At 41.8% G+C, this 23,088-nt stretch overlaps 1 protein-coding gene across 5 annotated transcripts in view; it reads left to right on the top strand.

Moving 5' to 3' along the window:
- The window catches only part of Atp8a1 (ATPase phospholipid transporting 8A1), a 209,933-nt gene that overhangs the window by 84,702 nt on the left and 102,143 nt on the right, over positions 1-23,088 (top strand). For all 5 annotated transcript variants that reach the window (XM_005359297.2, XM_026785120.1, XM_026785118.1 and 2 more), the window contains 7 exons: positions 1,639-1,711; positions 3,178-3,283; positions 4,640-4,722; positions 6,464-6,513; positions 10,738-10,807; positions 17,791-17,875; positions 19,426-19,565. In XM_005359297.2, coding sequence (XP_005359354.1) covers positions 1,639-1,711; positions 3,178-3,283; positions 4,640-4,722; positions 6,464-6,513; positions 10,738-10,807; positions 17,791-17,875; positions 19,426-19,565 — 607 coding nt within the window. The remainder of the gene's footprint in view (positions 1-1,638; positions 1,712-3,177; positions 3,284-4,639; positions 4,723-6,463; positions 6,514-10,737; positions 10,808-17,790; positions 17,876-19,425; positions 19,566-23,088) is intronic.

Below are 23,088 nucleotides of genomic sequence, written 5' to 3'. Positions count from 1 at the left end.
TTTCTTTCTTTTTTTTTGTTTTTGGTGGTGGTGGTGCTGATGATAGATAGGGATGTTTTTTTGTTTATTTGCTGTGGCTGTTCCTCCAACTCACAGTGGCTTATGAACTAAGACCTACTTTCTTCCCCTTCTCCATCTTCTTCTTCCAGGGATCTACACAGATGTACACCTTGCTTCTCTGTTTTTTTTTCTCTTTTAGACACTAATAAAATTGTCCTCAAGGTTTCTTCTGAGCCTAGTCCTAAGTTCTTTTATTAATAAGGCTAAGAACCCAGAGGAAAGACCCTGTAGAATCAGTTCTTGCCTTACACCTGAGAGTCTTAGGGGCCAAACTCCAGTCGCCAGGTTTGCCGTCAACTGCCTTTTCCCACTGAGCCATCTCATCAGTCCCAACAGTAAAACTATACTTTTTAAATGAGAATGTTTATAGAAATGTGTTCGCTCTTCTATCTTCCCACTGACAAATCATTTGAAAGCCATTAGATCCCGTACTTAATACTCAACCAATAAAACCAATGATAATTTTCAGAATTCTTAACTACAACTTGCTAGCAAAGATATTTTTTAAATATTTTATTTTTTTGTTATGTATATGGTGTTCTGTTTCTATATAGGCCAGAAGAGGGCGCCAGATCTCATTACAGATGGGTGTGAGCCACCATGTGGTTGCTGGGAATTGAACTTAGGAACTCTGGAAGAATAGCTAGTGTTCTTAACCACTGAGCCATCCCTCCAGCCCTAGCAAAGATATCTTATATAACTTGTATAATCCACCAGCCAAGTGCTGATATTTAAATAAAAGAAGCTGGGTAGTGTTGCAAGCACTCATGAGACTTATTTCATCAGCTCAGGGAGGCGTACTGGTTCCATTGATTCGGCTTTCTTCAGTGACCTCTCCCTTTCTCACTGTGGTTTAGCGTGTCAGAGGACGTCTTGGTGCTTCACACATTAACGCTGTCAAAACTCCGTAACTCAACCTTAAATTATGATTAAAATCTTCTAGACTGTGATTACTTATTTCATGGAGATGTTGGTTTTTCCTCAGTCAATTCTGAAACTTTTATACAGAAAAGAAAATGTTCACATTTACATTTTCAAGGTGCATTCAAAGATACTTTGAATTATTTCGCTGTGCCTACTTACATGCTCCTGGTTTTGGGTTTGAGTTTCTTAAATGCAGGGTCATGAGATTAATAATAGATTAAAAGTTAATGCAGATCCTATTTGTTTCAAGTAAAGTACATAATTTATTTGTTAATGTAAAGAGCCAGCCACAACACAAATCCCATATACATTTCGTGATTAGTTTCCTTTCTGAATAGCTTAATATGATATACTCAGAAATAATCTTTTACATATTTATAAAGGTTGTCAAACTATGTAAATATTTTATTGTTCACATTTTTATATTTCATACAATCATTTGTATTGTTACTACATATAAAGAGTTCTCAGTTGGCCAAAGTAAAATATTTTAGTAACCTCATTAATACTTAGAATATTTTTTAAAAGCATGATAGTCATGAAATCAATTATTTGAATTCATTGAAGATAATCATTCATCATTAGTTAGAAGTAAATGGATAGGCCTGTCTGTATAAGCGATCCAACTTTGCTTTATTTTTTTTTCCCCTTTAGGCAGAACTCGCAGTTTGGAGATGAAAAGACATTTAATGACTCCTCACTGCTGGAGAATCTCCAGAATAACCACGTAAGTGTCGTCAGAACGTGATCTGTTCCCCCATAGATGAACACTCACGTCTTTCTCAGCTGTCCTCCCTCTTTCTGGTTTTTGTTTTTACTTGCATGATCTTTTTTTAGATTTCTTTTACTTTATGTGTACCAGTGTTCTAAATGTTTCCTGTGTCCAGATGCTTGTGTCTTTCCAAAGATTTGAAGTTTCCCGCTGTGATTTTATTGAGCCTATTTTATACGACCCCTAAATAGGAAGGGGAGGTAGAATATAGTTCGAGTAAACAGAATTCAAATATTATTAAAGCTAGAAGAAAATCAGAAAGTCTACAGAGGACCGAGTGGGGAGAAAAACAAAATCAGGAAGAGCGGGCTGTAGGTACGAGAATAGAACCCAGTAGAGTGATGCAGAAGCGGGGTCTAACCTAGTTGAGCAATACAGCATATGTAGATGCCAGTGGGATTCTTTACAAAAAAAAATAAAAACAGCAAAAATGAAAGTAAACTAAAACACAAGGTACTATATCATCAATCCTAATCTCTTCTTCCTTATACTGTTATAAAACGCCTTTCTTATCCCTCAGCTGCCGTAGTTTTAACTATTGGTAAAAGCACCTGCCCATCTTAGTACCAATTTACGATACAGCCTTAGTACTGACTTATGACATCATAGCCTTAGTACCAACTTACAACATCATAGCCTTAGTACCGACTTACGACACAGCCTTAGTACTGACTTATGACATCATAGCCTTAATACCAACTTACAAATTCATAGCCTTAGTACCAACTTACGACACAGCCTTAGTACTGACTTAAGACATCATAGCCTTAGTACTGACTTATGGCATCATAGCCTTAGTACTGACTTATGACACAGCCTTAGTACTGACTTATGACACAGCTTTAGTATTGACTTATGACATCATAGCCTTAGTATTGACTTATGACATCATAGCCTTAGTACTGACTTCTAACACAGCCTTAGTACCAACTTATGCCTTAGTACTGACTTATGACATGAATGGATGATATATGGTTGATAGATACATAGATACAAATTTATAGATATATAGATATATTGGAGAAAGGGAAGGTGGCATTACAGAAAAATGCACACATAATCACCCCCACTCAAAGGTTAGATGTCTGAAATTTAAATCTGACTAGAAATTACAAACAAATAAGTGAATATTTTAGAATATGTCTTCTGCCCGCTAAGGACCAAATTCATCATCTTTTTCTCTCATTTCTGTTTAAGAACACAAAATCATGTTAAATAAATGTTTACAGAATGAATGAGGAAGTACAAGAACAAATAAATTGAGCTCTAACTGGGTTTTCTTCATAATAGCTATTGGCTGTAATCCCACACCCCCAATGCTGTCCAGCTGTACTGTTAATAAATGGCCGTGAAGTAACATTACTGCCATTAATGTCAAATGTTTCAATGAAAGGGATAAATTATGTGTTTACTCCTCACAGCCGACCGCACCTATCATTTGTGAATTTCTCACAATGATGGCAGTCTGCCACACAGCTGTACCAGAGAGAGAAGGCGAGAAGATCTTTTACCAGGCAGCATCTCCAGGTACAGAAGAAGCAACAATGGAGTATTTTTCTGTAGATAGTGGTTCTGAAATTTGGCATTATAGAACTTAAATTTTTCAATTTAATTTATAAATGGAACATAACCAAATTATGATTTTAGATTTGAAACAATTGGATCCTAATTAGAAACTTGGCTTTCAGGGTTAAGTAAGTGTGTGTGTGTGTGTGTGTGTGTGTGTATATGTGTGTGTGTGTGTGCGTGCGTTTGTGTGTGAAAATATGTTGTTTTGTGTATGTGATTTTTCTCAAATTAATTTTATGGAAAATTGAGTTATAAAGTGTACACAAAGGAATAAAATATTTGTATACATGTAATTGTTCCCCCTTATAAGTAACAATAAACTCTTGCGTGATGGGTTTTACACATAGTCAGATGGGAGGATTTGTTTGCCTAAAGAAAGCTGCTATGCATGGTTTTAGAACATAATTCTGCCCTCTCTTTAGGGACTGGAGGGCACCTTTTCTGTGTTCACTTAGGTGAGGAGAGCTTCTTGCACTTCAGGGGCATTCTATAAAATATTTACTGGTCATTAAGCTATTTAGGCTTGATTCTAGACTTATTTCCAAGATAAAATTAGGTAAATAATCCAAACTTTAAGGGAAATGATACACTTTGTATTTAAAACCATATTCTTAATTAGTGGTTATGTCTTGAACAGTTCATCAAATTCCTTAACCAGAGTAAGAAATTTTGTTGTTTCACATAGAGTATATGTGTGTATGTATATTGTGTATGAATGTATGTATATGTGTGCACATGTGTGTGTTCACTGTGTGTATGTATGTGTGCATGTGTGTGTATGCACGTGTGGATATGTGTGTGCATGCACATGGATTGTGGATGGATGGATGTGTGTGTGGATTGTGTGTGTGCGTGTGTGCGTGTGTGCGTATGTGTGTGTGTGTGTGTGTGTGTGTGTGTCTTAGCAATGTCCTCAGTGACAAAGCTTGGTGACACGGTGAGGAAAGCAGTTGACATAAACTAAGCCTCTGTTCCCTCTAAGTGATTCAGATCTCAGGCTTTGGAATTAACACTCAACCATTTGGGGGGAATGGATAAATCTTTAAAAGACTTCCTGCCACGGATTTGGAGAAAGATGTCCTCAAGCGTATGCTGACTAAGGTGTCTGTTCAAGCTGTCACTTTCGGGTGTGGGTCACGAACGGTTGTTCCCATTCCTCTGGCATCATCTTATACACAGAAAGGAATGGGTTTCAGAGCATAATGAAAGGAATTTTTAACTGAGCAGAAAACTGCATTGTGCCCGTTTCTTTCCCTTACATTTGCATATATCATCTGTTTCTGTCCTGTTTCTGTCACCTGTTCCCTGACACAGATGAGGGAGCACTGGTCAGAGCTGCCAAGCAGCTGAATTTTGTCTTCACTGGAAGAACTCCTGACTCGGTCATCATAGATTCAGTAAGTCACTTGTGTCTTAAGGGTGCTTTAAAACCTGCATAGCACATTCTTGTAGCTTCAGAGATAAAGGCAGTATGGAAAAGATCACAGTGGAACCAAAGTTACCTCTCCAGGGGGCACCACTGTCCATCCTTTCATTCGGTTCTTTCAACACTTAGCAAAATTGTGGCTGATAATACGCTTGATAGACAATGTTGATTCTTCCAAACTAGACCTATCTACTGATTTTCTGCCCTACTAAAAGGAGATTTATCTGCCTTGAGTCATCTTTCCATTTGTTTCTTCTCATGATTCCAGGCATTATTAAATGTTTGGTTATGTGAGTCTGCAGAAGCCTGGGTATAGTGCATAGGCCTGTTATCACTATATATATCCTATATGCACGGGAGGTAGGAGACAGGAGGATCTGGAGTTCAGAGCCAGCATGGGCTACATAGCGAGTTTGAAGCCAGCCTGGGCTACATGAGCCTGGGCTACGCTGACTCAAAATAGCCAGAAGAACAACAAAAAGGTCATTCTTCAGGATCTGCTTTTACGTGGGAAGTTTTGAACAGATATCACAGCAGGTGATATCCGGGTGGCTACAAACAGACCATGGGTAGTCATCAAGGAAATGCAGAACCATAGTGGAACACTACTAAGCACCCACTGGGAAGACCGAAATTAAAAACATTGATGGAAACAAATGTTAGTGAAGTTTTGAAGAGTTTTCTAATAAAGGAAAGCTGCCTCGATGCAGCAGCTTATACTCAGTTCTCAGCTACTCAGGAGAAAGGGAAGTTCGTGTCCACCATAGGAGGTCTAATGGAGTGCTCATGGTGGCTGTCTTCACTGCTATGCCAAACTGGAAGCAAATAAATGCTTATGAGCAGGAGAGGATGAACAGGTTGAGATCCGTCTGACAATCGAAACAATGAAAAAGGCGAACTCTTGATTCTTGAGTAATCTGAATAAATCACGAAAACTCTATATTGAGGAGGGAAGAATGCCAGGCATGAAGGAAAGCCTCCTTTATGAGCCCATCTGTCTGCAGCTGGAAACTGTGCAGACATGATTTATAATGATAGAATCTTGAACAGCCATTGCCTTGGGGCGGGGAGCAGATTGATTGGAAATGCAACAAGAGAATTCATTATGGGTCAGATGTTCTGCATCCTCAACAGGGCGGTGTTTGCACAGGCAGTACCTTTATCAAACTGTACAGTTTGCATTGAAGATCTCTGTGGTTTATTTAATGTAAATGATAGCTCATTTTAAAAATTATTATTAGTGTTTTTATTACACCTGTACATATATTCATAACTAAGCATCTTTGCACTTGGTATCTTTTCATTAAACTCTTTCCTAACTCAAATTTTTTTCTTAAAATTGGTTTTCCATCATTTCCTAAGGATAAATTTTTGACATTTTTTTATTGTATCCTTTTCTTTCTCTGACTCTGGGTCCTTGCCTCCTTAGCTAGTAAGCTCAGTAGGGCCACAGCAGATAATCTTGTCTGTTGGGAGTTCTGTCGCAGTCTCCACTCAACAGAGTTCTCCCGCCTGCCTCTGTGACCCTCGGAATGCTTCTGAGCCCTCTCCTGTCTTTCACTATTCACTAACCTGAAAGTTTAATAAACTCTCTCCTGTAATTCAGAAGGAGGAAGGGAAATTGTGTTTGTGTCGACATTTTGCAATAAAAATTTGTAACAAGTGATTATTTCCAAGAAACCTAAAGTATTTTCATTTCTTTTATTCTGCAGCTGGGGCAGGAAGAAAGATATGAATTGCTCAATGTCCTAGAGTTCACCAGGTAAAGACACCTGCTCTAGAATTTGTGTGGGGGGAATACATTTTCATTCATTTTTTGTTTTTCCTATCTATAGCTGGTATGTATGTATGCTTTACTCTTATTTATGGGTTTAAGCAGAATATTAAGATCTTCCACATGGTTTAGGTGTCCTGTCTGTAGACGAGTCATGCACATGGGACTGTGTGGCTTCTGCTGGCTGTTCAAAGGGTCTTTCTGTGAGGCAATTGCCTGAATCCCAGCTACAGGACAAGACTAAGAGCCCTGTGGCTGGCATGTTAGCTAGCCTTCCGATATAATATCGAGTGTCTGAAACAGTCACCTCCTAAAGATGAGTTTATTTTGACACGTTTTGGAGACTGCACTCCATGACCAATAGCCTAGCTATTCTGGGCCTGTAGTGAGGTAACACATGAGTCAGGAACACGGGGAGAAGTAAACCTACTCGACTCATGGCTCCACTACTGTGGAGTCTTCAGAGATGGCCTTAGTGCTCATGAGATCCTTACAAATCTCAAAAGAACAAGAAAGTAGACATGGTTTCACAGATGCCCCTCAAAGCCTACCCCCAATGGCCCAAAGACCTCTTACTTTTTAGAGGTTCCCACCTCCGAATAGCACCTCTTTGGGATCAGTCCTCCAATACATGGGGCCTTGGGGGGTATATTTCAGTTCTAAACTCTAGCATCTAAAGACCTAAAATCATAGATACACTAAGAGGCAATAAGATTTATGTGGAATGAAATTGTTAAGATTCAAGAAGCCTCTGTATTCATTTTATGTTCCTTATGCCCACTTGTCTCTGTGAAGTAAGAATTACCATCTAGTAGGAAGGAACAGAAAGCAAAGTGAGTGTCTCACTCACTCCTTTCTTAAAAAGAAATAATGTTGGCAGTGTTCATCACTGTGACAAGATCCTGCCAGAAACAACATAAAGAAACTAAACTCACGTTTTAAAGGGATACAGTCCATCATGGTGAGGTGAGCAAGGTGCCTGGAGCTCCATGGATAATGGCAAGAGCTTGTGACATGTCTCATTAAATCCCCATGAATCCAGGGGCAGAGAGATCAGAGCACCAAGCCATAACCCTGAAGACATCTTCCCCAGTAACACTGTTCAGCCCAGTAGGCCTCATCTCCTAAAATTCTTAGCACTTCCTAAATTAGCTCTCCAATGAAAGACCAAGTATCAAATATAGGGGCTTATGGGGATGTCTTTGCACTCCAGCTAGAGCAAAGGCCTTAAGCTATACCACCCTACTCAGACTTATATTGGGCCTTGTTGCCTAGCCACCCTATGTTCACGGGACAAATGGGTCTTACTACAGGATCTCTAAAGACTGTATGTCCTCTCAAAGGACACTTCAGAAACAAAAGCCGAGGAAAGAACAATGCTTTGTTTGAGAAAAGACATGCCTACCTGTTTTTCTGAGCTTTCTCCTACATAAGCAAATTTACACAGTGCCTGGGAGAGACAGTTCCTTTTGTATGCTAACTTTGGTGACCACATGACCAAATAACAGGGTCTTCTGAGACATTAAACACTATCCTTGTGCTATATTTTCCAAACTGTCCAAAGGAGGAAGCTAAGTTAATTACCTAGGATAGAATATTCCCACATACATCACTCATCTCTGTCTTCATGATAAAGTGTCTTTTCCAACCTTGTTTATGTTAAAGGTAATATAAACAGCATATAAATTAGCATATAGATGTGGTTTTTGAACACTCTATGCTGATGAAAAGTGCCGTGGAGAAAAATAAATCAAAAGTGAGGACTTTCAGGTCTTTGATTCTGTAGTGAGGGTGGGCCTCAGCCTGGAAAGGGGAACGATTGTGATGCTGTCAGTCTCCGTGAGTGCACTAGCAGTTTGGATCAGGATAACGGTGGTGAGATTGAAGAAAAGTTGATGGGCTTTTTACACCTATTTGAGGGAGATCAGTGGAACTTGGCTATAGATTGGATGGGTGGGGCAGGAACAAAGAGAAGAAAGGGAAGGGTGAGGATCCTAGTTCAAACAGCTAGGTATATAGAAATTCCTTTTACATGGATGACAGAGATAGGAATAGGAACCGATGTGGTAGATGAGATGTTTGGAAACTCTATGCTTTAGATGTCTGGGAGACATACAGATGAAAGTGTTCAGTAGGGAATTGGCTATAAAACCAGAAAATAAAACCAAAACTATAATTGAAGTACCCGTTCAGTAGTCACTGTCTCCAAATGATACCAAAAGTTTACAAGTCAATAGGACCTTCTGAAGATAAAATAGAGATTAAGGAGGAAGTGGAAGGCTGATGACTGAGCTACTTAATAAAAATAATTCTAACTATTAAGGATTGATTGCAAACTAAGAACTAGCCAAATATTGTGGCACAGACCTGTAATCCTCACTAATTTGGAGACAGAAACAAGAAGATTCCCTGGGATGCAGACAAGTTTAAGGTCAGCTCAGGCCCCTTTCTCAGAACTTGCCTTGAAATGAGAAATGGACTGTGTGGTATGCTTCAGTGGTAGAGTGCTTAGCTAGCATGGGCAACTATTGCAAGAGGGGATTAAATAAAATCAAGTTTTTATTGTTAAAGATACAGAGGACAAAAGCAGAATGATAAATAGGCCAGAGCTGAGAGAAATCTTAAGAAGAATAATCACCTGTTCAGAGGCAACTGCCAATGTAGGTAAGGGGAAGTTTGGAAAAGATCTGTTGAGTATTCTTTGGAATGGTGGGAGGATAGGCGTGGAGGGGAGATGGGTGGAGCCTGAATATAGGGCATAGTTCACCTAGAGTTGAGTTACAGAGTTGAAAGGACTTGTGACTCACAGGGGAGGATGCCTGCTCGGTGGGGTATAAGGGAGACACTAGAACATGTTTGTGGATCAACATGATCCACATAGAAGGGGAAGGGGGCAGATTCACAGGAGAGCTGCGTGGTTTCAGAGTGAAGCCGCTGAAAAGGTGAGGTGAGCGATTTAGCCATCCTGTAGAAGGAACTGCTCTGATCAAAACAGAACTACTTCTACCTGGTGTCAAGTAAATCCGAGGGAGGAGGGAACAAACTTAGCCAGCTTTGGAGGCTGAAAAACGTGAGGGATTGAGGGTGAGCCCCTGAAATTCAGAGTCTGGAGCAAGAAGAAAGCGTGGAAGGACTTGGAGAGTCAAGAATGTGTGCTGAGGCCTCGCAGGGGTGAGGGAGCCAACCTCGCAGAGGGAAGAAATGTACAGGTGGTCAGTGTGGAGCACCTCTGCTTTGTACATCCCATAGTATTCCCCTCGGACTCGGTGACTTTTCTCTGCAATGGCCATCTTACTTTGATGGATCTCAGAAGAGGTTTCCCAGTCGCAATTAGACATCTTGCCAGGGGAAGTAACTTGATGATTCTGGGACCATTAAATCAGCACTGAAGTAAGAATGTCATGGGCCAAGAAGGGCTGAGTTAATGTGTAGGCGAGACCAGTTTGCATATTCGCACAGTGTTTCCACCCTGGCTGAGGCCTCACTTCCTCATGGTCAACCATACTCTAAAAATATCTAATGGAAAACTCTAGAAGCAAACAATTTCTAAGTTTCAAATACCTTTTACTGAGATATATTATTATAATTTTTCTTTTAGTCACTGTTGTTAGCTGCTTACTCTAACAAATTGAACCATGTCATAGGTATATATGTACAGAAAAAAATGCATTATTGGGTTGACACTATCCCCACTCTTTGGCATCTTCTGGGGGTCTTGGACTGTACCCCTCTCAGTAAAGGGCCTGCTACAATCATTTAAACAACAATGAATGTTTATATTGCTTCTTACAAGTACTAGCATTTGCCTTTATCTGTGATTATATAGTTAAAAATATTGTTTCTGTTTTTAATTTTTAAAGTGTAGCCTATAACCATCTATTAAGATACTAGCTCAAATAATTTTCGAATATTAACGTATTAAACATGTTGCTACTCTGATGGGTATTAACTCTTAGAAGTGTCTGGGGAACTGTTTGGCTTATTCCTTTAGGACAGTAGATGGTACTCCAGCGACGTCAAAAATCTAATGTGACTCTCTGAGGCCACCAGCTGTGCACTCGGGAGATAATTTGTATATACGAAAGATTATGGCTCATAATTTGGTCAGGTTAATTTTGTCACCTTGAGCATTAAAATCTGCGAAGCCCAACAAGAACCTGTCTATGCAGATCTGCGGTATGATGACCCATTACGGAAATCTCTTTATTTCAGCGCTAGGAAGAGAATGTCGGTAGTGGTTCGCACTCCCTCCGGGAAGCTACGGCTTTACTGCAAAGGCGCTGTGAGTCTTTTGTTTTTTTTTTTTTCCTTTCACAGTTTTGATTTACGGTGGTTTATAATGTATGTGTTAGGCATCCTGCTATGGAAATGTAACACAGATGTTTAACGTGAAACTGATGACATCCACGTTTGTTGGTATTTTATAGTAACAGCCTTCAGCCTCTTCTGGTGAAATGGTGAATTCCTTCTGGATAAATTTGGTGCTTTGAAAAAGTCTGGCATAGGTTACTTTTGTAATTCAATTTTTAATACATGATATTTGAGGTTTGTGTTATATTAGCTCTGTTGGCGGATGACTAAATACAGAAAATATTTTTAAATTGTATTAGAATCTAATGATACACTCCAATTTTAATCTACTTGCCTAAAGAGCGTAGAAATGAGGAGAGGGTTGGCTCACAATTATTGCTGCAATTTCTCATTTGGTATTGCTTGCTTGTCTTGCTTTAGATATTATAGGACTGCTGATTGTTGGCTGGCTTCAGCATGTGAGTAGGTTATAGTGGCAGAAATAGTATTGCCTATTCCCACTGAATTTTCCAATGAAAAGCATGTTTACAGTGGTGGGAAGCATGAGAACCCTACCAACCAGGCCATTCTTTGCTGGGATTCATCAGGACTTTCCTCTTGAGGTGCCCTTTGCATGGTGAGACTTCACACATTTCCGCTTGGAATTTTACAGTTTGAAAGGGACTCAATAAGTGTGCTCAGTTCCATGGAAACTGGGAAACTAAAGTTAAGAAAGCCAAACCTCTTGTTTAAATTCCTGTTGAGAACCTTAAATGTCTTGGCTTTAAAGTCTCGAAACACAATTTTTGAATGCCGCTGTTTTTAGGACACTTTGGTAGAATTATTTCATGATGTCTTCTAAATTTGGATATGTAGGGTTTTTTCTTTTTTTGGTTCTTGTGTTCCCATTGATTAAGATGCCAAACATGTGTTCATCATGAATGTTTTATCTTCAGACTTTGAACTTGACTTTAGAGATGTGAAGACAGGACCTAAGCCATGTGAGGAGCTTAAGTCTAGCCTGGGAAGTCCATGCAGAGATGGTTAGGATGTGGTGCTGAGTCACATGGTACAGATTGTCCATGTTCCTATGGCAACATGCACAGTAAGAGAGTGAAAGGAAACTAAGACCGTCAGGTCACTGGTCGACGTCCATCTGGTTTGCAACACCCAAATCACACCTTCGCTTTACAATCTTGGGCATTCTACCTCTAAACATTTACTGGAGGGAACTAAAGTATTGGACAGAAAATAAAAACATGGATTTTTTTTTTTTAGCCACAGAGATTGCACATATTAACATCATGTTGTATCATTTTCCCTCCAGAACAGAGATAAATCGTAAAACAGCAAGAACTGTTTGACAATGATAGTTTGTAGATTGACATGGACTAGCTGAACATAGGCCAGGCAGAAGGGTTTGTATGGATTGGCTTTGGGTGAGGGGTGTTGGGTTTGCCCTCATACCTGTGCTCAAGAGCAGGTATTTTCTTCTTGATCATTCCCTTGTTATTGGGGGGGATGATTTGAGGACTGCGAACAGATGCAGACAGAGGTTCCGGTTAAACCTTATCATCTCTTCCAGGCAAGAGCCGCTAGGGATGGCTGGAGACAGGCACAGAGAAGACTGGGAAGGAAGATTTAAGGCTTAGTAATTGATGTTTGCAGGTGCTGAAGGAAAGGATTATCAGGGATCATTTGGGGATTTCTACTTGGCTTGCCAAGTGGACTAACACTGCTTTACCATGATAGAGAGCTGGGAATTATACACAGGGCTATCAGGTGCCGAAGCCTGGATTTCCCAGGAAAAGAAATTGGAGTAAGAGAATCTGGAAAAATGAGCCAGCTGTTAAGAGTTCTTGCTTACCTTCCAGAGAACATGAGTCTAGTTCCTAGCACCCACACAGCTCCAGGGGAGCCAGATTCTCTTCCAGCCTCCAGGGCACCCACAGCAATGATCTACATTCACATAGACACCCTGAAGAAAGGACCAAGTCTTCTTTGCTTCACATTCCTTGGTTGAATGTAGTTCATTGTCTATGCGTGGAGCCTGTGGTAGCTGGAATGAAAGGACCCACATAGGTGTGACCTTGCTGGAGTGGGCATGGCCTTGCTGGAGTAGGCAGGATCTTGTTGGAGGAAGTGTATCACTGGGGGTGGGCTTCGAGGTTTCAGAAGCTCAACTTATTCCCGGTGGCTCAACTCTTCCTTCTTGCTTCCTGAAGATCCAGATGTAGAACCCTCAGCCCCTCTCAGTACCATGTCTGCCTGCGTGCTGCCATGCTTCCTGCCGTGACGATAATGTACCAAAACTCTGAACCATAAGGAGCCCCAGTTAAATGTTTATTTTTATAGGAGTTGCTGTGGTCATGGTGTCTCTTCACAGCAATAGAAACCCTGGCTAACAGGGCCCCTGAGACTTCAGCCTTCAGTGTTTAGCTTCCCTTTCATTTCTGGAAGACACAGTCTCACAACAGACTTTCTGATCTTTCTAAGCCTCTCGACCGTGATATTCCCGGAGCCTTAGGTGCAGGTGTTGTGTTGTAGATGTATCTACTATGACCGGCTGGGCTCCCACAATTGGCTGATCTCTGCTTTGGGACCAGTTGTGGTTTCTCTGTTTGCTACAAGGCAAAGTTCCTTTAGTGGGAAGTGAGAGCCACACTTAACTGTTGGGCTAAGGGTGAGTTTTAAAATGGAGTTAAGAACTGTGGCAGGAGGAGGTTCTCCTCCAAGATCCATAACATCACTAGTGCCAGGTCGTTGGCGAGGCTTCTAGTACCAGGCATGATTTCCCTCCCATGGAGCTGGCCGTAAGTCCAATTAGGGAGCTCAGGTGCAAGCCAGCTTCCCTACTCTGAGGCCAAGCCCAAAGTGCTGAGCTTTCTAATCATGCAAAGGGGCTGCAGAAACACTCATGCCAACCCCTGCTAAGACTATAAAAGCATGAGCTTGGCATGCGTACAAGAAAATACAGAGCCAGGGATGTGTGTGGAAATCTCACACCAGAGGAGCCAGGGCACCATAACCAGAGAAACATGGATTCGCTCCAGATTAGACCATCTGTGTAGACGCTCTGCCTCAGAGTGTTGGAAGCTCAGCATGATAAATAAAAAAGTTACAGCTATTAGTATTCAAAAGACATCGGGAAGGGGATCTGGTAGATGTGCAAGGTGAGTCAGAAATCTTAAGCTGTCTTTAAAATCATAAAGTAAATTCTGAATTAGGCACATTTGAGGGGAGACTGAGGTTAGCAAATTAGAAGACAGTACTGAAAATTCCCTGCAGCATACAGTAGAAAGAAGCAGGGATTGGGCTGGTGTGTGATTTATAGTTCCTGGTTTTTTAAGAGTTTCTATAAGGAAGATACCTTGCTTTGCTAATTTTTAAGTTAAAAATGGAAGCATGTACAGTTTACAGTTTGCATCTGTGATCGTAGACAGTTAGAGAAAAAGGACCATTTACTCAACTAAATCATTAGTTTATTCAAGAAGTTTACTCTAAACCACAGGAAGACTTGAGAAACTCGACTAACATACTTGATCTTACAGGAACCTTAAGGAGACTGAAAATATCAAAGTAGGTATCTCTTAAAATTCTCTGCTATATCCAAAATAGACCATCTCTAAAATCAGCTGCTTTTACCAGTTCTCTCCCACATCAGAGGCAAAGTTTAGCTAATTCTGAATGGAGCCTATCACAGAATATATTTGTACATATTTAAATATGAGCATACAATGGACTGGTGAAACGGGTGAGTAAATAAAGGTTCTGACCTAAAACTTGCCAACGTGAGTTTAATCTCTGGGGCCTGCGTGGTAGAAAGACAGAGCCCAGCCCTGTAATTTGTTCTTTGGTCACCACACACACAGCATGGCACAGTGGTTACATCATTTTCCCATCCCTTTCCCTCCCATACACCGCTCCTTGCTCTTTCCAATCCATGGCTTCTTTTTCATTCATTGCTATTACATGCATATGTATATATGCACATATATTCCTGCTCGGTCCGTTCCATGTTACTTGAATGCACTTAGTCACTGTTCTATTGCTGTGAAGAGATACCATGACCAAGGAAACTCTTAGAAAGCCTTTAGTCTTGGGGCTTGCTGACAGTCGCAGAGATCTAATCCATTATCATCCTAGTGGGGACCATGGTGGCAGGCAATGGAGCAGCAGCTGACAGCTGTATCTTGATCTGTAGGTCGAACAGGAGAGTGGGCCTCTTGTGGGCTTTTGAAACCTCAAAGCCCATCCCCAGTGACACACTTTGTCCAACAAGGCCACACCTCTAATCCTTTCAAACAGTTCCACTTTCTGGTGACTAAACATTCAAACATATAGGCCTATGGGGGATATTCTTAGTCACTACAGTATGTTTTTAGGGCTGGCCATTTGGTACTGGATAGCCAAATGGTGTTATCTTTCCTGGGGAAGACTGTTTCTCCCATCATTAGCATTCCTTAGACCTCAACCCTACACAGAGAGTTTATTCTTCTTTAAAATATATTTTGGTTGGGGCTGGGAAAATACCTCAGTAGATGCTTGGCATACAAGCATGAGGACCTAAGTTTGATCATGAAAACCCACATAAAAGTAAAAAATAAAAAGTGTGAACTTGTAATTCTAGGAGAAGTAGAGATGGAGGATCTTTGGGCTTTGTGAAACAGCCGGTGTAGCCAACAGGCAGACTCCACAACCCAGTGAGAGACCCCATCTCACAAAAATAAGGTGACTAGCTCCTGAAGAACGATACTGGAGGCTGACTAGTGGACTCCACATGCGTATGAATACACACATGCATACATGCACATGCGCAAAAATATGTCCGTAAACATAGAGCTGAATTTGAACTGTAGTCTTAAATACAGTAGGAGCCAGAGGTGGTGTCCCATGTCTTTAATCCCAGTGCTTGGGAGGTAGAAACAGGAAAATCAGAGGTCAGGGTTGTCCTCGGCTACATAATAAATTCAAAGCCTGCCTGAACTACGTGAGACCCTGTCTCGAAAAAGATAAAAAGCAAGAAGAAAACAGTTTTTTGAGTAAATGATCACCAAAAAGGAATGATTAACCGCGGGTTTAAGTTTCCCCAAAGCCTTGGACCCATCCGTAGTAATAATAATTTGGCTGTGCCGTGCCATCTACAACAATAGTCCAGTCACTGTGGTTTTCCAACTTTTCCTTACTGAGGGCCAGGGTACAAGATAACCAAGTTCCCTGAGGAGCTTTCATAACTTCTAAGTCTGAACCGATGGCATATACCTCTTCTAGTGTCTAGGGAGGAATTTTTTTTTTCACTCCTAAAAGCATGGCATACTTAAGTATTTAGGTTCTTTACTTGCAAGCACAGCCAACCACTGTGACTGTTTGGAAACCTGTATGTGCTGCAGAAGGCCACATCTCCTCCCTTGCTTTTCTCAATACCACAAAGAATGTGGTCAATGAATCGCTTCTTCTGAGCGCCAGTGTGTTCAGACATACTGCGAAATTCAACCTCCCTCCTCTTTCACTTACCACTTCTGTCTTTCAAGTTTTTCAAAGGTTTTCTTCCTCTGAAAATGGCCCCTGTTAGCCTTGTGGAAATTTTCATGAGCCACTATAAAAAACAAGAACTCCAAAGTGACTCCTTTCCCTCCCAGGAAAGAGCCGTGATCGCAAACTGTCATTTCCTTCTCTGTTTCCCTCTTTCCCATCCACTACTGGAAAATGAAAAGAAATTCATAACTGGAGCTTGGGCCATTCCATCTGTTCTGAGGTCACTTGGCTGTGTTTCTCTCAAGGGCTCTAAATCATACTCCATTAGTCAGTTTCCAGATCTCGGCCCGAGCCTGGAAACCCCACGGTGGGTACTACCACCGAGAGAGTAATTGCAGGTAAATGATTTATTTTTTCCTGGTCTAATAAAAAGTCATGAAGGCTGAATACTGACGTTCTTTAAGACATTAAACCAAAGCCAGCGAATAACTTGAAGGAACAATAGGCAATTTATAAAGGAGAAAAGAGCAGAGGGAAGTAAATGGCGCATAAAGCTAAAGCCAACGGGACTTTCGAATGGTTCGGAGGAGGGGTGAGTGGGATCAAAACACACTGTATGGCAATTTCAAAGAAATAATACTGTTTTTTAATTCGGGAGTTTTAATTTACAAATTAAGCCAACCAAGTTTTAAAGCTAGACACAGACACAGAGATGTCAGCCGTTTGAAGCAGCTCCAGGATTGAAGGTCCTCATGTGTCCCCACGGAATGTCTCAGGACATTTGGTAGCCTCTTACTGTGCCTCCTTGAGTGTGTCCCTCTGTGAGGACAGACCCAGAAAGGTGCTCTTGTCCCTGGAAGGGTCTATAATTGGGTAAGTTTTATGTACACACGTAGCCACTGAGGCTCCAGCTCATGGGGGAGCTGCATAGGACAGATTTCTTTGTCAGGCAAACACACCCAATATTATTCCCTGAGCCTAGACCATTTTCGGCTAAATATGATTCGCGAAATTCTACAGAACCTCCAGGGATAGCCCACTCAGCCATTTAGTGGCTCCGCTTCTCAGGCGCCGAGGCTACAAATGAAGGCCACCAGGCCCAGTTCCTTCTCTGGGTTTCCAACCAGTTCTAGATGAGTTACAATTCTTACTGTGTCGTAAACATTATGTGGAAAACATTATCGTACTGTTTATGGAATTATCCCGAGAAAATGTGTGTGTATGTTCTCTGCAGACCCAACCTTACAGGCCAGATTACATTTTCTGCCTGTGACTGATTGAATCCATGGATACAAACCCACAGGTCCAGCTGTATTCCTTCCTGCCTTTGGGAATCATTGTTACTCATAGGCCAAAAAAAAAAAAAAAAAAAATATTCTGTGCTTAAAAGAAAACACCGGGAGTTTTTGTACAGATTCGCAACTAATAACATTGCTGACCTCAGTCTTATTAAATCCAGGATACTTAATTAATCCACCGCACCTTCTGTTTATTTTCCAGGACACAGTCATTTATGAACGACTTGCAGAGACTTCAAAGTACAAAGAAATCACTCTAAAACATTTAGAACAGTTTGCTACGGAAGGTGAGCGTTCTAAGAATAGAACTTGATTGAAACACAAAGAAATCATGGACTTTTGATATCTTGCAGGGTCATTGGCTGTTTCACTTCCAGATTTCTTAGATGAATTATTGGTTATTGGTGATAGCTTAGATATTCTTATGCACTATTCCCACAAGTTTTTTTCTTAAGGAGAAAAAAAAACTAAAATACCAAGACACTTTGGCCCCCATTTGATCTAGTAAAGCCTTTAAATCTGTATTGCTTTTTAGAATGAATACCGCTTAAATTGCTTTACCTTGTATCTCATGGAATTAGTTAAGAAAATTAAATAACTGAGCTTCCATAATCTGAATAATAAAAAGAAATAAATACCTATATTATTATGTAAACTTCTAATCTGATTTTTTTATTATTTTTATTGAACCCCACCCAGTGTCTGTGTGAGACCCAAGAGTCTATGGCAAATAAAATCTGCCCTGTAACTGTCCTCTTGAAATAGATGAAGATGTACAAGGCCAGCAATATAGGGTCTAAACAATTGTTCTGGATTCGAAAAGTGGAAGAGGGCCGTCCAGCCTTCTGGTCCGTTAATCGGAGAATGTGTATTATCGTATTACCGCACTTGATGGCGGCATTCACTGAGTGTGTAAATCATCAACCTTCGTTTTCATTCCTGCTTTAGCTAGCCTGACCCCTGCTCAAGTCCTTGCTTCTTCATAATCAGGTCTTTGAAAAGATAAGAATATTTTCTAAAAACATTAGACCAAATTAAGTAAGTAAATAATCTGTTTCAGAATATCAGGGCATAATGTTCTCCAAGTTCCCAAGAATGCAAGAACTCAGAAACCTCCACATCCCCCACCTGGGTATGCCAGGTTTAAGCCTCCTAGTTTCAGGCCACACAGGTTTTAGTTGGAGGTCTGGACTCCGCCACACTGGTAGCAGTATTACCAGGCTCTGGTTCCCCTGTTTGAATTGTCTTGGCCCCCATCACGACCCAATTCTTTCTGCCCTTGGGCTGAAAGAGACTTCTTTTCCCTTTGCTGCCCCCAAGGAAGTCTCCAGTCACGTTCCCAAAAGAGGAAAAGAAAAACTGCTCGAAATACAGCCTGAAGGTTTAAGTTCCGCCAAGTGACCCTGTGGTCAATAACTCTGCTCCTCTCTCAGGAGGTAGAGCTGTCCTGCAGACAGTGAAGGGGTGTTGGGGAAAGGGAGGTAAAATGGATACCCTGGCCAATGAATGCAGAGAACCCCCTATGTCCCAGGAAGTGAATGGCATGAAGTATGGGGAGACAGTTGAAGAGTGTGAACCACCTTCTGGATTTGGGACTTCATCTGGGTGGACCCTAGATGTGGAGGAAGGGTTAAAGGGGCTTGGAATTGTAAGCAAGGTACAAAATTTAAAAGCCGAAAGTGCATTCTAAGCATTTGATATTGAGGTTTGAATTATAAAGTCACATGTCAACAATTTGATTTGGAAGACTACTCGAAAGTGGATTTTGTTAAATACTGGAAACGTCAGACGTGTGACTCGGTGTTCTGTGGTGTGCTGGGCATGCTGCCTCTTGCAGGGCTGAGGACTCTGTGTTTTGCTGTGGCTGAGATTTCTGAGAGTGACTTCGAGGAGTGGCGGGCTGTCTACCAGCGAGCATCCACGTCGGTGCAGAACAGGCTGCTGAAGCTGGAGGAGAGCTACGAGCTGATTGAGAAGGTGCGAGGCGTTGTCGCCTACAGAAAGGGCATTTCCACAGGTGTCCAGTCTTTCCTTGCCGAGGGACCAGTAGAATCAGAAGAGGCTATGTAGTAGGTGGCTGGTGGTTGTCTAGGGTTTGCTGAGTTCATTTCTTGGCATGGGCCAGGAAAGACAGAAGGCAAACCTCCAGAGAAAGGTAAAGAAGCAGCTTTATCCCTTTGGGGTGGGAAGGGGCTAAGGTGGAGTTCTCTCGATGGATGCTGGCTTGGGTATGCTATGGGGCCCCTGGGCCCTTTCTTTCTCCTTATTAGCCCTTCGTGTCGCCAAGTTCTCCTCACAGTGCTTTCTGGGAATGAGAAGTCACAATCCCAGGGAGCCTGTTTTTACTTTATTATCTACCTGCGTCCTTTCTAAGCCCCATTCAGGTTTTCACAAGACTTCACTGTTGGTCCTCAAGATCAGCAACCAGTAAATCTTAATATGGTCCAAAATCTTGCTGAAGGGCCCAAGGACTAGGTATTGTTATATATAGATCTTCACTGTTCCCCGTTTTGTGTCATGATTTGGCTACTCTAGCAACTCCTGACCAGTGTATATCACTACTTCTGTATCACTAAAGATTTGGGACATGTGCACCCACAGACACATATACAGGGACATACATACAGGCACATATACATGAGAACATACGTGCACATGGACACATACACTTGCACATGCACACAGAGAGAGAGAGAGAGATCTACATATACAAGCACAGACACAACATGTACATTTATTATTGATATGTTGGTGTAATATGAAATGATGCAGCTCTGAGGATTTGTAGAGAGCCCGGTGCCTTCTCCTGCACTGGAGCTGCATTGGGCTGCACCCGCTGTGTCCTTTGCCATTTCTGTCAAACACCTTGATTTTATGCTTAAAGAAATCAAGTCTGTTCGGGCTGACGGTGGTAGATAGCCTGATACGGCAGCAAGAACTCCTGTGTCGTGAACGAACGGCAGCAAGCTTTTTGTGTAGTCCTTACTGTGCGCTAGTGGTGTAGGAGTACTTTCATCTGCTCACATGCTTAATCCTCTTGAGGAACTAATTGTCCCCTACTTACAGATGAAGAAATCTAGGTGACAGAGAGACTAAGACCCTGAACCAAGGTCACAGAGTTCAGGAGAGGATTAGCCAGAGCCCTGTGCTCTGAAGTGTTCAAGGGCCCTTGCTCTAGCTTGACCTTGCCACTCAGTCACCGCCCAGTTACCTGATTCCCGCAGTGTCTCCCCTCACCCTCCCGGGGTGCAGCATGGGATCAAGGGAAGCCTCTGAGGTATGGTCCACCCAGTCATGCCTGCGGGTGGATGAGGCTGATGTTTTTTCCTCTCTGCCGTGAAACTGGGTACTTCCTGGGTTGGAAGGCAGCTAGCACCAAGACCTCCCAGGATTTGTTCCCCTTCGCTCACACCCACCCCACTCCACTCCCCACAAACCCTTCCCTTTATGTAACACTAGGGAACATCTTGTTCTAGCTGCAGTGGTTTTTCTCTGACATATAAAACTCAAGATAGTCTTCTGTTTCCAAAATACACTGCAATTACCTTAGGGTTAGTATCTGGTTTATTACATAAGTTAAGGAATATTATATGCCCCTTTATGCTTATTATTTATTATTTAAGGGGAAGACACCTAGAGATACACATCTATGATAAAAAAAAAATCCACTTTTAACTGGAATACACATTCAATATTTGTCCAGCAGATGGCGATCGTGAGTTAAATTAAAATTTAAGTTTCCTGGGAACTTGTTCCCTCCTGCACACACTTGGATAGTATACAAATACAGAAACCTCCTTAAGACTGCTTTTTAAAAGAATAGGGGGGAAAAAAGCAATTTAAAGCTAACTGAGTTTTAACATTTGTAATAAGCCACATGTTGAGAAATCTAAGATGTAGACGTGTGGGGAGACTGGGTCCCGTCCTCAGCCAGCCTGTGGGTTTTATGTGCTTTCCTACTCCTAACATGGGGTTCTTCTTCAGGCTCTCATTTAACTAACATTCACTGAAGGATCAAGGCAGCTAGACCACAGGGTGGCTAAGCGAATGAGGACAGCTCCCTGAGGCCTCTAGACACCACCGTGCTCTGCACAGATTCCCTAGGTGAGGAACTTGGAGGAAGGACCCACTCTCTCTGTCTAAAGGAAGTTTCTGAAATGGCTCTCCAAAGATTGTTTTGCCAGATACAGGACAACAGTAGTCTTTGGGGGCTAGGCAAAGTTGGGGAAAAATAACACAGGAGTCCAGGTGCCTGAGTTCTTTTTTCTGGGAAGTGTCTCTGCCAGCCAGTCCCATTCTCTTGAGGACTGCAGGATTTTCACACGTGTGAGACTGAGCAAGATGGCTCTGCTATGTGCCGGAATGTCCCCTCTCTGTTAAAACCAGCTGGATTCACACTCAGAAGCTGTGGTTACTGCCCCCCTTGCAAACAGCCTAGTGGGACACTTTGAACAGAGAGGCCCCCAATTCCTTAGGTGTTTATTTCATCCGCCGTAGCTTCTTTGGCTGAGACACACTGATTGTGCACTCTGGTTCTTTGAGTTTGGAATCCATTAGCATGTAGACGGTGGTATTGGACTGAGTTGAAGGCAGTTCATTTCTAAACTGTGAGAGTGGTTTTTGCTTTTCTCTTTCTTTTTAGAGCAGAGTTCGTTTTCCAAACAAAACACTGGCTCAATCCTAAGGTATGCAATTGATGATAGCTGTGCTGCTCCAGTTAGCCTGAGGGCAGGGAGAAGCCCTTACTGTTCTCCCCTCTGCCTCCACCTTGCTCATGGTGGTCCGCAAGGGGCTTCCCAGGACTCTGGGATTCACTGACTCCAGTCTGAAAACCGTATCATGTTACATCTGTGCGCGGCTGTTTTAGAAACGTGCTTTCTAAAGGGTCAGATCATCGGTGTCATGCAAGATACTTCTGAGCATGTTTGAATTAGTGATGCAAGATGCCATGGACACAGTAATTGTGTTACATTGAAAACATTCTAAATTGGAAAGATTTGTAGAGCTTCTCCTAAAGAACTATAGTTTTCATGTATGGCGGACCGAGTGACATTTTTACAGCGTCATTAAAGGTGCAGTTATAAACTCTGTGAAGTCTCATATCCCTCCAGTATTTGTCCAAACTAGTAACTCGGTTTTTAAAACTCAATTAAAGCCTTTTTCCTTCGGGGGGTTATAACTCCTGCATAAGCTTAAAAATATGTGGCTAGGTGTGGTGGCATTGCCTTAATCCCACCCTCAGGAGGCAGAGGCAGGGGGAGCACTGTGAGTTTGGGGCCAGCCTGGTCTACATAGACAGCTCACGCCAGCTGGGGCTACATAGTGAGACTCTTTTTCAAAAAGATGGTGGATGGATGGACAGATGGATACATGGATGGATACATGGATAGATGGATGAGTGGGTGAGTTGGTGGATGGATGATAGATGGATGGATGGATGAGTAGATGGATGTATGGATGAGTGGATGGATGGATGAGTGGATGGATGGATGGATGGATG

The sequence above is a fragment of the Microtus ochrogaster genome, linkage group LG1 (genome assembly GCF_000317375.1).
Source record: "Microtus ochrogaster isolate Prairie Vole_2 linkage group LG1, MicOch1.0, whole genome shotgun sequence".
Classification (NCBI taxonomy): domain Eukaryota; kingdom Metazoa; phylum Chordata; class Mammalia; order Rodentia; family Cricetidae; genus Microtus; species Microtus ochrogaster.
This window is presented reverse-complemented; position numbering and strand designations above follow the sequence as displayed.